The following is a 17,341-nucleotide window of genomic DNA, read 5'->3' as shown; positions in this document are numbered from 1 at the left end:
GCATTTTTCTTTTCTGAGGCAGGGTCTCTCTCTGCTACCCAGGCTGGCGTACAATAACGTGATCACACTTCACTGCAAGCCTCAAATTCCTGAGCTCCAGCAATCTTCCCACCTCAGCCTCCTGAGTAGCTGGGACTAAAGGTGTGAACCACTACGACTAGCCAAGTATTTTATTTTTCATAGAGATGGGATCTCACTATGTTGCCCAGGCTGGTCTCGAACTTCTAGCCTCAAGTGCTCCTCCTGCCTCCCAGTTTTCTGCACTTCCAACAAGCTCCTAGCGACATGATGACGCTGCTGGTGTCAGGACCTCCACTGCGAGGACCAAGGAGCTACACCACAGGGCTCGCCATGCGCCAGGAGAGGCTCTTCTGGAGACAGGAGACATGTTTTCACGAGGGCAGGGATGGATAGGGTCACGGTGACGGGTAAGGTTTGTAAGGGACTCAGGAGGGTCAGATCTGGGGACTCTGACGGGAAGAGAAAGGCAGCCCAAGACACTATTTACCTTGTTTTGTGACTCTGTGAAAGGCTCAGGCAGCGGATCCCCGGCGATAAAATGTGGAGTGATTCAAGAGCTCAGTCAGGCCGGTCAGAGCTCTGCACTTCACCCCAATATTTTCATGGGAATCCCCCAGCCTGCTCCCATTGGGATAGGCAGGAGACTGGAAAAGAAACAGTACCCAGTAAGGGTAACGTTAGGTCAAGATGCCAAGCAACTGTAATGCACCTGTTTTTCTGTTACAGCTTCAAGCACTACCACAACAGCGTTCTCCTGATGATCACGTTACTTCACCAAATGGCATTCCCAGGAATCTTCTCCCACCGCCTCTCTCCCGCCAACAATTCATACTCATCCTCCCATCCAGAAAGGCACAGAACCGCCCACTTTTCAGTATTTTTATTGTTTGACAAGCATTGACAACGTTCCATTCATAGACCTAAAAACATAAAAATAGACCTTCTTTCAGCTTATAAAAGAAATATATAAGAACTTTTGACATAGACACGTCATGACCTTATGTACAAGAGACAATGGCACCCTCTCCAAGCACCAGACTTCCGAGTGTTTTCAGATGGATGTGTTGCACTGGAACCAGCAAATGCGACGATTAGAAGCCTCTGCTTCCGTTTTCCATCTGGACGCGATCGAACCGGAGATGATATGGAAAAATGCAGTGGTACAAAGGGTATAGAAACCATTCTAAAGCTTTTTAAGAAAACCAGAAGATATAGCAAAAATTTAATAGAATAAAACTTTCAAAAGATCAAGCTCGAAGCCCTGGAAACCCGAAAGGCAGGGGGACGGGGATACAGGGTGGGAACGCGGGAAAAGCAGGCAGAGGCACAAGAGCATGATGTACTGAACTCTCTATTGTCTGGAAATATAAAGTCATAACTGATTTTTATAAAATATAACTCCTAAAGCTACTATAAAATTCAGGTCTAAAGTACCTACTGATGTGTCAAACACCAAATAGATATTTTCCCCAAAAAGAAAGTTTTCATAGTATTTTAAACCCTTCTTAGGAAGTGGACATTGTGACATGGGAAAAGAAAAAGCTATAAACCGTTTAAAAAAAAAAAAATTGAAAGTGCTATAACTTGTTTTTCTTCTTAGTATTTGGATATCTGTTTAGACCATTAACGTGTTGAGCGTGTTTACCCTGTTTCGTTAGCATGAAGAAAGTGTTCAACACAAGAGAAGTTTTTAAAGAGGCTGTTCTGTTTAAAGGTTTGGTTATGAACTGTCAGGGAAGGGGAAGGTAATCTATGGATGAAGATGCAATTTTAATGGAAAAACCAATGATCACCATGGCAACCCCATGAGGAGGCTCCCCTCCCTGCCATGTGCAACAGACACACACCCCGCCCACCTGCATGTCATGTTTAATCCAACCAAACTCCCAGCTCAAATACAGATTCAAACATTAAAAAGAAAAAAAAATCCGCTTCTTGGAAGAAAAGTATATCCTTAGCATGAGCTTGTTGGCCTTTCATATATAAATATAAAACCACCACACCTCATTCTCTCTGTAAAAGGTTATATCCTCATTTTTTAGGCTCAGGGTTACACTAACACTGTAAAATCCTCATCTATTTGTGCCCCTGTATCTCAGGTAAAATACAAAAAATAGTGTTTCTTCTTTCTCTCAAGCGATAAATTTGGATCTCTTTTCAAAGAGTTTGGCATCTCTATAATTCTATGCAAAACTAGAGCTTCCGAACATGGACACAGAGTAAGACCAGCTATAGACTAAAACAGGAAGGGAAAGAAAAAGGCTCATTGAAACATGAATTGCCACCCTTTCCTCACACATTCTTAAAATACACAGAGATTCTGAGACATGGAAGAGGGAAGGGTACAGTCGGAACACTGCAAGCTGTACACATTTCATTTCGTGTTTGAAAGAGGTTTCCCCAACTAGGGACTGATTTCAGATAGAAGGATCGTGTGTGTGCTACTATCCCTTAAATTAATCTGCTGTACATCTGTTAACTCCTGGGGGTGATCTGCTTTCCAGTGCTATAGAATCTTTTTTCTTTTAATTGTTCAGGCCCTGATTAACTGAGAATAAATAAAAGCCCTTAATAATATACAGAAGATAGGACTCCAGCTTATTTGGGATTCTGAGGAATTCTTTCTGATGTTGTTGAAAATGACAAAGTTGGGTGGCTACATGGCTTCAGAACCAAGTCAGCTGCCAAAACCGTGTGTGCAAGAGCGCGGCCTAAGGGGACATTCTTGTAGACGGTACAGGAGGGTGGGCAGAGTGAGGGCAGGAAGTATCTACACACATTCTCTACGGGGCAGGTGACACAGTCAGATCTCAGTGTTCAGTTTCCTGGAGGGGGCAAAGTCTTCGCGCCTAACCCAAATGACCTCCTCGCTTGCGCTCTCCAGGCCTCCATTGATCCCCGACAGGGCAGCTTGTTTCTTGAGCTGCGCCATGCGGGACGCGTGACTATCCAGGGTTTTCCGGCCTCTTTCCCGCTGACTGATGGAGGCAGCCTGAAGCCGCTCCTGCAGGTCTCTGTCCACTGAGGCGCCCTTCACGGACTCACAGAACTCATCATCGTCACTGAGGATGTCTGTCTCCTTGATGTCATCTTGCTCCTCATACTGAGCAAGATCAAACTGCTCCTCTACCCATCGGTCAGTGTCCCCACCACCGGGGGGCTGCTGGGACTCTTTCTCCGGGCTGCTTGCGGAAACGGCATCAGAATCAATGGTAAACCTGTTTCGAGCCAGCCGCCGCCTCCTCCTCCCAAGAGACTTGCTTGGGGCAGACACTGCACACACACACAAAAATATAAAAATAAAACCCCCACATGCTTTACGTGAGATGAAAATCCAGAAAGTAAAGGACAGGAGAAAATAAAAACCGAAATGGTATGCACTGAATGCCTTGATGTCTTTTGGGGCTTACAGTCTAGATTTCACCAGTCTGTCTCGGAGCATTTACCTTGTCGAGGTATCTGGACTTAGAAGATGTTCTAGCAACTGATGGAAGGGCAAGGGGGAACCGGGGCACACAGCAGAGGTTGTAGGTTATGCACAAAGGGGCACTCAACTCCCTGGCAAATAATCTACTATTCTAACCTGTGCCCCTAAGAGATGGGTAACACAGACTACTGCTGCTCTCAAGTAGACAGACCACTGATTTGGGGATGAGTTAGTGAGTTAATGTCCTCAATCCTGGTCATGTCCCATGGCCCAGTGCTATGAAGATCCCCAGGGCTGTCCCAGGGTTGTTTAGCTGGAATAGGTTTTTAGTAAGGGTGGGGGTGCATCTATGGTTTTGCTGTCTTTGTAGAAAATGCATCAAGGAGGCAGAAGCACCGGTCTCAGTTACTTGTTTTCTGGGAACTTGAACGTAACATTTCTTGGGATCTGCAGTTAGATTAAGGGCACCACATCCCCCTTAGAGAGCCTATGAAGAAAGAGTGGCTCTTAAAGACATGGAATCTTCAGTTATTTCCCTGTCTTCTTTCTGACGAAGTCCCACATCAGGTAGGCGGCTAAGCAAATGTGAGCCTTAGTCTCCCCCAATTACATTCTGTGTATCGCTCACTCTTCTACAAAGCAATTAACGTATCAGTGCCTCAGTGGAATGAGAAATAAAAAACCGATGATACGCAAGCAGTTTGATCAACAAAGTGCTGTATAAAGTGACTACCAGTTAAGAAAACTTCATTCTTTCACCTACTGCCCTCTAGGAAGCCAGAATTAATAACAAGCAAACAAAAGACACCATCCAATCAAGCCAACGGTCCCACCACACGCCTGCACGAGACGGTTCACAGGGAAGGCTGCTGCTTCTCCCTCCAGAGCGAAGCGGCTGTTGCATTAGACACGAAAAGGTGAAATGCAACACGGGCTTTCCAGTGGAGGGGAAGAGTCTCAAAGCCAACTGGGAGCTGCTTTCCTGAAACCTAAGCCCCAGAAACCATCTAACTGCTTCCGTGCTACTAGAAGATGCCTCGTGTCTCAGTTACTGCCAAACGCAGCCTTGACTTCAAACCCAGCAGGCACAAAGTTAGAGAGGTCAACGAGGAGCTGAATTGGCTCCCACTGCAGCCACGCTCTGCCTCAGACCCCTGCGTGTTCATCACTATTCCTGAGAGTTCTGCCATCTAAAACCCTGGAACAAATGGACACTACTGTTGGTTGAGGATGGGAATAAAAGCCATTTCCAGGCAAAATGGGAAAAGGGAATAGAAAAGAGGAGAAAAACAAAAAACAAAAAAAACACCGACCTCTATTGAGAAGAGACAAAAAATTCTTGTTCACTTTTATCTCAGCACCAGCAAAATACAGCATCCCTCTCTCCAATCACTACATTAGAACTACCCCAGCTCAAAGCTACTGGAAACATTTGTTAATGATTTGCATGCTGAAGTATCTAGGGGTAAAGTGTGTTAATGTCTACATCTTTGAAATGTGTCAAGATGAGGTGACACATGATAGATGGATTCTAATAGATGAGTGATAATGAGAATATAGAAAAATATAGAATATACGTGGTAGGCAGGAATTCTTTCAGCTCTTCTGTAAGTTCTGTTTGGCTAGGATAGTAAAGCACTTTAGGTTTAATATGAAAGCAGTGTATTTGGCTTTACTATCCTAGCCAAACAGAACAGAGGGAGAAATAAACTAGCTGGGTATTCAGGACAAAGCAAAATGAAGCATGAGTATCTGTTCCTAGTATGCTTAAGAACCTGGTTACCGTTACTGGGTTCTTCCCAGTCTTTTAGGGATGCAATCTTTGACTATTTCCAGTGTTCACTGTTAAGACTGCCAGTAGAACTGCTGTGCTGTTCTACTCAGGTACCATTTTAAACTCCTCTAACATGAAGATTCTGAGGATAGTGAGATGCCTCCAAAGCAAAGTGATACAGACTTTCTTCAACCAAAAATGAGTCATCAGGCAGAAAAATCTCTCAATCAGCTAAATCCAAAGGCTATGACATCAAGGCTTTCTCTTGGTAATCATGATGATGGATGATGGTGTTAAATTGTGGGCTGGTTTTGTTTTCTTTCCGAATGGATCTCAGCAGGAAAACTGAGTGACAGACTAACCATGCTTAGTTTCAAAGTAAATGCAGCCCTGATTTTAGGTTCACTGATTGACAACCGAAACAGGTGAGTTCCCTGAGGTTGAGACACGTAATTCCAAACCTTTTTAAACATTTCCCTAGCAAACAAGAGGGGCAGAGAAGACAAATCCAAGATAAAAATCTCTAAAGTGAGTTATAAAGGACCAATAAACTATTCTTCCATGGGGACCCCATGAGAAACTGTGCATATGGATGTATGCAAGACTCTTAGGATACCTCAGAAAACTTAGCAAAGTGCTGGGTGTTCACTGCACTAAGCTTTCAATAAATACTTATCAACTGATTGGAGAAGAGGTTTACAGTAACTAGTCCCCGAACATTAGTTAAATTTAAGGTTTTTTTTTTTTTTTTGATACGGAGTCTCACTCTGTCGCCCAGGCTGGAGTGCAGTGACCGGATCTCAGCTCACTGCAAGCTCTGCTTCCTGGGTTTACACCATTCTCCTGCCTCAGCCTCCCGAGTAGCTGGGACTACCGGCACCCGCCACCTCGCCCGGCTAGTTTTCTGTATTTTTTTAGTAGAGACGGGGTTTCACCGTGTTAGTCAGGATGGTCTCGATCTCCTGACCTCGTGATCCGCCCGTCTCGGCCTCCCAAAGTGCTGGGATTACAGGCTTGAGCCACCGCGCCCGGCCAAATTTAAGGTTCTTAAAGAATGTAATATCCCATGTCAAGCCAGGTAGGTTTTGTCTATGAAAACCTTCAGGCATTCATACTTCTGTCCATGCCTCTTCAACAGGTAGAATGGTAATGGGGACAAAGGCCAGAAACTTTTCTGGCAAGTGCAAAGGGGGCCTCTTTTAATGAAATCCTCCCTGCAAAATTCTAGGCTGCCTCTTAAGAAAGTTTTGATAAAAATGTTAGTATCTTGATGTCATTAAGTCCCTAAGTATTAAAACAGCTTTATCCCTAGATAAATTCTGCTACCATTTGCGGGTGGTAGTATTTATTTTACTTCTTCACTGCTCCACCGTAATGGATTAAGTCCTACAAGAATATTTATGCTAGGGCCATTTAAACTCTAGATTCTTGTTTCCAAGAATAGCTCGAGGCTTCCCCAAATTAACACGGAGACTAAAAATAAAGTTGCAGGCACAAGGCCAGGATAAAAACTGGAAGTGTCATGTGGGCTACCAAACCTAGGATCCTTACTACTGAGAGCAGTCACTGCTGTGCTGCCAAACCGTGAAGCCACCATGTTCTCAGAACAGAGGGCTGTGACCTTGCTGAAATGTGACACACGGCTTTCTGCTAGACAAAGCTGGCTGTCATGCAAAGCAGCGACTCTCATTCTGCAAGCAGGCTGAGACAGCCTCTCCAGAAAGAGGATGTGTCCGCATCCCGGCTTGGCAAATGAGAGAGGAGCTCACCAGCCAAAAGGAGAAGGGAGGCAAAGGGAAGGCTCGAGGGAGGACAAGAGGAATGTAGATATAGGGCGGATCCCCAGGAGCCACCAGGAAGGAGGCAAGGGCAAGGAACCTCACACCAGGGAAGAACCGTCCTCCTACATCAGTCCCCACCAGGCCACACTTCACCCCTACTCAACAAGGAGGTCAAGCTCACTGGAGTTCTACTGCGGAGTGGGGGTGACGGGAATCTTGAACGTCTGAATCCCCACAGTACCTGCCCTGCTCATGGCCGGCCTGGCCCCCTTCAGTGCACACAATCTTTTCCCTCCAAAAGGGACATATTGCTGGGATGAGGGAAGGCTCTCGGTTTTGAGGAGCTGTCTTCTGTGCTTATCGCGCAGGATTGAATGCACGGCCTTCAGGAAATCCTTTCGGCTCTCTGGGGAGCTAGGAAAAGATTTACAGATGTTAGAGAACCAGGGCTTAACACATGGGGAACTTCTAAGGTTAGCAGGTACAATCAAACAAATATCCCTTAGGGCCAAAGGCTAAAGACTGAGGCCTTGACTCCAATTTCTATGCTGAGTGGTGATTTCACAGCCAGGGAGAAAGAGCACATAACTCTTTCCCTTTCAAGCTTTGTGATCCATCTCCTGCCGTTGATGTGGGGCAGAGCAGCCCATTAACAAACAGATCTATGGACAGTGGGAGTTTGTACCACGAAGCTGCCAAATTCTGCTCCTGGCACTTAAGGCAGAGCTTTTCATTGTAAAGTGCTTTTGAGGGCAAATGAACCACAAGATTCTTGTGGCTCTGCAGAGCACCCAAAGGCTGATGTCTCAACATTCCTAATATCCTCTAGAGCTGAGCTCCCTCCTGGTAAATATCAATGATTCCCATGACACATTTCAACATGTATATATTAAGGCTGTAAAGAACTATCAAATCTTCCCAAGTCCCAATTCCCATGGTTTTAAAAAAAAAAAAAAAAAAAAGTGCTTCCTAGGTGAGAGTCATTTTTCTTGTTATATTCCCAATATTTTTACCCAGGTAAGTTTCATCTGGTATTCCTTATTAACAATACACATGGCATCCGTGTAAGCAGGCTTACTAAACCCCATGGACCTTACCAACAAAATCACAGATGAGCCAAAATAGACAGTAAAGGTGGTGCTCAAACCCCATGGGGTTATACAAACAACATTTCACTTGTAATCCTGACAGCTTCTGGGGATCTGCCCTTTGTTGACCTCTGTCACCCAATACACAGAGAGCTGATGTAGCAACACAAAACATGGGTTTTGAGGTTAAACCCACTGTTCATTTTCTTTTTGTTTCTTTTTTTGAGACAGAGTCTTTCTCTGTCGCCCAGGCTGGAGTGCAGTGGTATGATCTTGGCTCACTGCTACCTCTACCTCCCAGGTTCAAGTGATTCTCCTGCCTCAGCCTCCCAAGCAGCTGGGATTACAGGCACCTGCCACCACGCCTGGCTAATTTTTTATTTTTAGTGGAGACAGGGTTTCGCCATGTTGGCCAGGCTGGTTCAAACTCCTGACCTCAAGTGATCTGTCTGCCTTGCTGGGATTACAGGTGTGAGCCACCATGCCCGGCACCAGCGTTCATTTTCTATAAGGCCTTAGGCAAAGTACCATCTCTAAGCCTTGCTTCCCCATTTGTAAATTGGAGTAAGAATAGTACTAGGCTGGTGCAAAAAATAATTGCAGTGTTTTCCATTAAAATTAATGGCACTTTTAATTACTTATAATGGTAAAAACTGCAGTTTCTTTTTCTACCAACCTAATACCTTGGTCTGACTGAACGAAATAATGAATGTAAGGTGTTTAGCAAAGTTCATGCTTGGTAAAGGTACCTTCTTACCATATTAACATTATAAAATATTGCTACTAATCATACAATATTGATTCTATTGTCTTTTGTAGATAATCCATAGTATATTAGCACTCACTGTGTGAGGTACTGGGTAATTTACTGAGTAAATCACTGAGTGTCTATGATTAAATTAAGGCATGATTCAATATGGGCACATTTAAAGCCAAATATATTAAATGCCATCTGTTGGGGTCATCCATCTTATATTTTTAGAAAAATAAAAGAATAGGTTGCATATGGGAGAAGACCTCAAATTCTCATGGGGGAGGGAGACAAGAGAAGGAAGGAAAGAAAGAGGGTGGCAGGTAGAAGACAAACAACAAGAAGTAAGTAGAAGCCCACATGAGCCCAGCTTCCCCTCAAGACGTGCAGGTGATCACCACAGGGCGACCTCCCTGTGTGCTCCAAATGATCAGGAATCCCGATAACACCTTCACACGCTGTCACCTCCTCCCAGCTGACTCTCCGTTGACTGCATCTCAGTGATGTTACAGTATAAGCAATGTACCAAACACCAGAATAGAACATAAGACACCAAATCATTCCAATCTGCAGAAATGTCATCGCGGCCTCGACTCCCAGGCCCAGGCTCACCTGCAGCACAAGTGGAAGGCCCTCTCCGGCCTCCCTTCAGACTCGGATTTGACATGGACAATTTCACACACAGCATTTGCGTCTGCGTCTGAAGAAATTAAAACAACAGCGAATCAGGGTATGTTTCTAATGGATTTATTGACATGTTTACAAAAGCATTTTCCAGCTGTGATAGAGAATTAATAATGCAGAAATGTACAAGATCAAAGATATTTTCCTACTATTCCACGATCTAAAGAGATGAAGCGACTGAAAGCTCAATGGATGCTAAGAAGAGAACACTTGGAAAATTTCCAGCTGGTAAAATCTTCTAGATGGTCTAAAAGGCCAATCATACTAACTGAATTCACTTTTTTTTTTTGAGATGGAGTCTTGCTCTGTCATCCAGGCTGGAGTGCAGTGGCGTGATCTCAGCTCACTGTAACCTCTGCCTCCCGGGTTCAAGCGAGCGATTCTCCTGCCTCAGCTTCCTGAGTAGCTGGATGTGCACCACTGTGCCTGGCTAATTTTTGTATTTTTGGTAGAGACAGGGTTTCACCATGTTGGTCAGGCTGGTCTCGAACTCCTGACCTCATGATCCACCCACCTTGGCCTCCCAAAGTGCTGGGATTACAGGCGTGAGCCACCACGCCCGGCCTGAACTCCCTCTTTCAGCCATGCACTCTGTTTAACTGAACTGTGCATTTCAATGAAATGATTAGTTGTTTTGGCAACAGTTGGACTAAATGGAGCCAAAGCCTCCCATGCAGATTTCATCTGGCCAGTGATATGACAGGTAAGCCCTTGCTGTCTGTTAAGGGAGCCTTCCCCCAGGTGGCTGGGCCTAAAGCCCTGGAGACCTAATGGGGTTTCTCGCCCCCAGCCCACCCCTGCAGCCTACTTTGAACACAGCAGAAATGGTATGCCAAGAAAGTAAGGAACAATTTTAAAATAATCTGGAAGCTCTGTAGTGCCTATAATGGCATAGTACTTTAGGTCACGAATAAAGTGTTTGTGAAAGGAACATTCACTGCAGACATTCAGGCCATACACTGTGAAGTCTCACTTTTATCCAATGACTCAGAACCCTGGTCACAAACCCTCACTGTGGTTGCATGATTTAACCCTAAACAGAATCTATCTGCAAAAAAATTTTACAAACTTTCCAAACTAAGATAAAAACCTAGAAATTCCACATTCTGATTCTCAAATCCACTAGAGTGGATTTCATAATGAAAAAACAACTTGACAAGTCTTTGTAACTCAAGTAAAATAAGCTTTTATCTTGATGGTTTTAAACTTGACTTGAATGAAAACTAGAGAGTGAGAATGGAACGTCGTATTACAAAGATGGCATTGTCTTCAAAATTTGAAGCCTTTATGTGTTTACTCCTCAATGCAGGCGAAATTCCTGGCTTAGAAGCTGTCAGTCTACAGAAATAAACTTTCCCATTTGTAAACCTGGCACGAGGAAACAAAGGAACTAGATAATTCACAACCTACGATTCTAAAGTAAGACTTTAGTATTTAACTGCTCAAACCTCAAAATGCTATTTGTAGCTGCCCTAGACTCACAACTTACAGGTGCCTGCAAATGCACGTGTAAATCAATTTTGCAAATCACATCGTAAGTAAAAGGGCATCCAGCAAATCACTGCTGGGAGATTAGAGAGAAATCTTCTAAAACAAATAATCATTCCAAATATACTTGTCCTACATGGTTTGTGCACTGGAGATTTCCTCCTGTAAGGCAGAAAAACTGTGAAGGGAGAAACACCTTTAATTTGGAAGAGTAACTCAAAGTGTGCATAATATGGCAAGAGGTTCTCTTCATGATGTTGGACTAGTGTGAGTTGATTTTCTAAGGATCAGATCCAGTTTTACCGCTTATGACAAGTGGAAACAAGGAGAGGCTACACAACAGAAATTGGATAGTAAGAACTTAATGTGCACCTTAGATGCCAAAAGCCTAACATAGAAATTCACTTGATCACACACCTGCCGGTCTCCACCGCCAGGGCTTTTCTTTACCAAAGCTGTACCTGCTGTTCAAGTGGGACAGAGAACAGGTGTGGCTAGAGTGTCCACTTGACTCCCCAGAGATGCTCTTTCCAGGGTGCGCCTGGGAGAGCCACACAACACATCCCTCCTCTCGAGAACTTGGCCTCAAATTAGGCCCAGGATGGGGAGCTTCTGAGTTACAAAAATATCACTTTTCTTAGTACCCTGCCACTCATGTGTTTAAGGCATCGTCTAATTGTATTATCAAGTACACTCACAGCTACCCAACAACTCATTTCACGGCTATGTGGATCATAGAAAAAGAACCAACATTTCAGGCTGGGCGTGGCAGCTCAGGTCTGCAATCCCAGCACTTCGGGAGGCGAAGGCGGGAGGCTTGCTTGAGCCGAGGAGTTCAAGACTAGCCTGGGCAAAATAGCAAAACCCCACTTCTACAAAATATTTAAAAAAGTGGCTGGGTGTGTTGGCACATGCCTGTAGTCCCAGGTACTTGGAAAGGATAGCTTGAGCCTAGAAATTTGAGGCCACAGTGAGCTACGACAGCACCACTGCTCTCCAGCCTGGGCAACGGAATGAGATCCTGTCTCTAAAACAATTAAAATAAATTTAAAAAAGAATCAACATTCAAAAGCCTTCACACTAATACCAAAGATAAAGATTTGTAATACTTTAGGGAAAAAACATGTGTAGTCAATGCTTTTTAGTGCTTTGGGTGGTATTTTTGGATCTCTCAGTCGAAAGGCAAGCGAGTAGTTTACATGGGCTTTGTCTCACAGTCTCAAGGACTGTTTCAAGAAGCACAGGCTCACTGTACTCAGATGGCAGTCGCTCTAGTATTAATGCACAGAATGGAATAACTAGAATCTCTTCCAGGAATTTTGAAGACATTACACATCCATTCACTCAGTTCATTCATTCACTTGGTTCATTCATTCATTCATTCAATATTTAATCAATGGCTGGGTAAATAAGACGCAATAAAGAGACTGAGAGACAAGAGAGTTAAGCACAGGAAGAAAAAAAAAAAAAGACAGTAGAAGGGTTAGACCAAGAGTGTGGATTCAAACAAATAATTCCTACACAAACCAGAGATAAGTGTGTGAAATACCCAGCACAGGTGAGAGTTTACCTGCACTCGCCAAAGCTCGAACCTGCAGTGCTTCCGTGGGGATCATGTGTCGAAATCTGCAGGGGTCCCAGTCCTCATAAATGGAAAGCCTGTGCGATCCCACCTGCAGGGGAGAAGGAATCAGCTGCGTAAGAAGAATCTAACCTGCCCCGGACCAGTTCCCTGCATTTGCTAAACCAGCGACAGACTCTCACGCAGTAACTCCAGGCGTGCCTAAAGGATCTTCACCCCTACGAGCTCCTGTTCATCCAGCAGGGAGTGAGAGGCTGCGGGATAAATTTGTTGAGGGGAGGGTGGGCAAAGAAGTTTGCTAAGCAAACGCAGTGAAGAGAGAAACACACAGGGAAGAGCAGAAAAGGGATCCCAAAACAAGAACAGGGGCAACAGAGAAGGGGAAAAGTAGCATTAGGAAGGTTCTGGGCCATGGCAGACCCAATCAGCAACCGGGTGCAATTGGTTCCAATTCACAAAAATGAGACCAATTCATTTTTGTGCTCTAAACATAAGCCTGCCTGAAAGGAGGGCAGGATGGGTGATCTCAAGCATCCTTAGCAACGCTTAAGAAATAAACAAGATCATAAAAAGGCTCATACTGATAAAATGGTAGAATCATGCAGACATAACTGATAAGCAGATAGAGAAACAGTTTCAAACCGTGGGGTGACAAAAGAAGTCTTACAAGTTTCTTCTTCTGTTTGGAACCATCTTTATACACAAGGACCACCGCAGTTTTGAAGACTGAAAAAAATAAAATAAAGATAGTTATGGCATGTGTAGGGTTTTCCTCTTGACATCACTAACTTGTGGTAATAAACACTACAGTTATGAAGAGGATGTTGAGATCCCAGTTAACGGACTCCCACCCACCTTCCATTCATTCATCACATCAGTGAAAATCAAAAGCCTATTGAGACACACAATTTTCCAGGTTCAAAATAAACACAGAAAGCCTACATAAATGGAAATAACCTATGTCCCAAAACACTTTTGGGTAAAATACATTAGGTATGCTATCATTTCAAGGTTAAAACTTCAGCTGATACATATTCAACAAAAATGTACTAATTCAGCTGATGGAGGAATAATATAAATGTCTTTCACAATAACAATGCAATTGCTGAAGATGATTTATACTTATGCAAATTAAGGTAAGAGTGCACCTAGACAGTGATAATTTAGGAAATATAACTCATCGTTTCACCTAAAGAAACAAAAATGAATTTATGAAATAGAATTCAACTGTACTTCTTCCAGAATGACTGAATCAGAGTAAGAGTAAGCTCTCTAGGAGTGGTAAACATGTAGTAGTTTCATTCTTATATTCTTTCGGGGGTGGGGAGATACAACTGAGTTATGCATAATCTTCCAGAGAATTCGTTAAGCAATGCCAAGCACATTTAACATGCAGTGATTCTGATTCTTCCTAGAAGGGGAAGTAGAGTTGGCACCCAGAAGAACTGGAAGGGTGACTGACTCCTGCCTGTCCTTCGTTCTCTGTGTCAGGGTCTCTGTGTCAGGCCATGGTCCACATGTTTGCGTTTCCCCAAAATTCATACCTTGAAACCAATCACCCTTGTGGTTTTAGGAGGTGGGCCTTTGAGAAGTGATCAGGCCGTGAGGACTCTGTCCTCACGAATGGGATTAGTGTCCTTATAAAAGAGACTTGAGAGAGATGCCTTGACCCTTTCACCATGTGAAACCACAGCTAGGAAGTATGAGAAAGCAGGATCTTGGACTTCCAGCCTCCACAACTGTGAGAAATAAATCTCTGTTGTTTGGGAGCTGGTCAGTTTATGATATTTTGTTAGAGCAGCCCAAATGGACTAAGATAGTCTCCATTATCCCTTCATACTCTGACCGCAAGGAATACCCCAGTCACACAGCAGCTGAAGGGGGCACAGCCTTGTATACCAGACACAGAATTACAAAAGGAACAAGCACTCAGAGAATTCTCAGGGATGGGCCACCAGGCTCACAGGCCCTTTGGAGGCCAACCGAAGTATCTGGTTCAATTTCTGTCCTACGGAGGGCAGGTCAGTCTTGTCTCCTCTTTGTGTAAGGTCATGATAATCTCCACTGCAGGGAAATAAGCCCTGAGATGCAAAGAAACTGACTCCAGCCACTAGGTCTAGACTGCCCATAGCCCTTCACACCTCACAGCATCTGACCCCTCCAGGTTCCTAGAGCACAGACTGGCAGGTTCCCTCCAAAGGTTCACACTGACCTGAGGCGGCCACACCAGCCTCTTCACAGCAGCTGAGCACAAGCAACCTGAGAAGGCCCTTCATTCCCACTATGAAGCCTTCAGAAATCACAGAGGCTGGGACAGCTAGGTCCTCTTAGAAATGAAAGAGCTCTACCCCAATGTCTCTCATCTCAGAAGCGCCACCCTGACACTGGGTCCACAGCTCAATGGTATGACTGCCCCCATGTCCCTCAATCTTAACCAGCGTGGATCACGGCAGGAGGGTCAGAGAGTGAGCTTCAGCCTGGCACCGGGACCTCCGCCTCTCCCTTAAACTTCCCCTAACCCTCGGAGCTAGTGTTACCCAAGTGACTCCACAGCTTTGCCCAATCCCTTCAGACATGGCCTTGATGATCTCCAAAACTCATGCTACCTTTGCCCACCTAAAGCTTCCACTCTGCGCCCAAAAAGGTGAACGTCAAATACCCTTCAAGGCAGAAGCCTATTTCTATTTATGTTTGTTTTTGTTTAAGGCAACGATCACCAACATTTGGTACACACGAGCCATCCTGTGAGTGAAACATCAAGGTGCTTCGTTGGCAGCAAGTCGACTTCGGTTTCAGCAGAAAGCTGCACTATTTCCTGAGGTTAGAGGTTTAAACCAAAACAAGATGACAACCACATTTTAACCCCAAATCTGCCAAATGAGGGGCACCATGATCCTTCCTTCACAGCAACTCTTCCTTATTTCAACTCCTTGCTCAGCCTCTCTGCTAGTTCTGCCTTGCTAGTTGAAATCACACCCAAACCATCAAACTTGTCTCTTTAACGACTGGGAATCCACAGAAGCTCATCATGACTACAGCCTTTGTTCATGATCCCAGTTTTAATCCTTCCCCTTCTCTTTCCTATTACTCTGGAGAGGATTCTGAGTAATGATAAACCTATCTTGTATCTCAGAGCCTTCAGTTTTTCTCTTGTGAACTACAGCCCCTGCTGAGTTTGCTGACCGTGTGATGCCCTGAAGCTGGAGTATGCAGTCTCCACTTACACCTGGGACAGGTGTTGTGGGCCCACATCCCTGGAGGCAGCTCCCACACCGACCTCTCATAAACAGCCCAGGGGGCAGGCAACAGAGTAAAGCAGAGTCCACTATCTGAGCCTGGTTACAAAGTGGCACCTAAATCCACAACCTCAAAACCAGCATTTTCCTGAATCACTTACACCATGGGCTGGCAAACAAGGGCCCTCAGGCCAGACCCAGGACTGCTGCCACCTGTGTGGTGCAGCTGCTGATCCAACCACAGATCCAGCCATCTCATTCATTTACACGTTATCTATGGCTGCTTCTGGCTCCAGTGGAAAAGCATATGGCCTCCTGGCCCAAAGCCTAAAACGTAGTACGTAGCCTTTAAAAGAAAAGAGGGCCAGGTATGGTGGCTCATGCCTGTAATCCCAACCCTTTGGGAGGCCAAGGCAGGCAGATCAAGAGATTCAGATCATGCTGACCAACATGGTGAAACTCCATCTCTACTAAAAATACAAAAATTAGCTGGGCGCCATGGCGCACGCCTGTAGTCCCAGCTACTCGGGAGGCTGAGACAGAAGAATTGCTTGAACCAGGGAGGCAGAGGTCGCAGTGAGCTGGGAACGCACCATTGCACTCCAGCCTGGAGACACAGCGAGACTCTGTACCATCCCCCACCTCAAAAAAAAAAAAACAGAAAAGTTTGTCAACTCATTTTCTCCTACTTAAATTATTTTCTTTTCTTTTTCTTTTTTCTTTTTTTTTGAGGCGGAGTCTCACTCTGCCCGGGCTGGAGTGCAGTGGACGGATCTCAGCTCCCTGCAAGCTCCGCCTCCCGGGTTTACGCCATTCTCCTGCCTCAGCCTCCCGAGTAGCTGGGACTACAGGCGCCCGCCACCTCGCCCGGCTAATTTTTGTATTTTTAGTAGAGACGAGGTTTCACCATGTTAGCCAGGATGGTCTCGATCTCCTGACCTCGTGATCCGCCCGTCTCGGCCTCCCAAAGTGCTGGGATTACAGGCTTGAGCCACCGAGCCTGGCCTTAATTATTTTCTTATTCTAAATCTGTTGATTTCTAACTACAGTGAATCTGCAAAATTGAGTGCAAAGCCATAACGAAACTAAATGTTGACCTCTAGAAATGCTAGTCTGTAGTCCTACATCATGTGTGAGTCGTTTATATCAATATCCTTCATCCCATGAATGACCCACTAAGCAGCATCAGGGAGATCTCAGACTCCTCCAAAAAGAAATCACTACAGAAGAAACACAAGTGGTGAAGAAATCACTACAGAAGAAACACAAGTGGTGAAGAAATCACTATAGAAGAAACACAAGTGGTGATGTTGAAAAGAAAGCAAATGCTACTGCCCTCCTCCCCCAAAACACCTACCCCATCAAAAACTAACAACTTGTTAAAATACCCCCAATATTCCTTTGAATGGCCTATTGAGTCACATGCTTTCTCTGCATTTACATATTTTGTTTTGCCTTGTTTTGTTTTAGACAGAGTCTCGCTCTGTCACCCAGGCTGGAGTCCAGTGG

The 17,341-nt window shown here is 44.7% G+C and overlaps 1 protein-coding gene across 4 annotated transcripts in view; it reads right to left on the bottom strand.

Moving 5' to 3' along the window:
- Positions 1-886: 886 nt before the first annotated feature.
- Positions 887-17,341, bottom strand: part of TIAM1 (TIAM Rac1 associated GEF 1) — a 451,288-nt gene continuing 434,833 nt past the window's right edge. For all 4 annotated transcript variants that reach the window (XM_023190306.1, XM_023190298.1, XM_023190314.2 and 1 more), the window contains 5 exons: positions 13,264-13,322; positions 12,585-12,687; positions 9,455-9,542; positions 7,245-7,417; positions 887-3,294 (listed from right to left, as the gene is read on the bottom strand). In XM_023190306.1, the coding sequence (XP_023046074.1) occupies positions 2,825-3,294; positions 7,245-7,417; positions 9,455-9,542; positions 12,585-12,687; positions 13,264-13,322 (893 nt within the window). In that variant the 3' untranslated portion in view covers positions 887-2,824. The remainder of the gene's footprint in view (positions 3,295-7,244; positions 7,418-9,454; positions 9,543-12,584; positions 12,688-13,263; positions 13,323-17,341) is intronic.

The sequence above is a fragment of the Piliocolobus tephrosceles genome, chromosome 19 (assembly GCF_002776525.5).
Source record: "Piliocolobus tephrosceles isolate RC106 chromosome 19, ASM277652v3, whole genome shotgun sequence".
Taxonomy (NCBI): domain Eukaryota; kingdom Metazoa; phylum Chordata; class Mammalia; order Primates; family Cercopithecidae; genus Piliocolobus; species Piliocolobus tephrosceles.
This window is presented reverse-complemented; position numbering and strand designations above follow the sequence as displayed.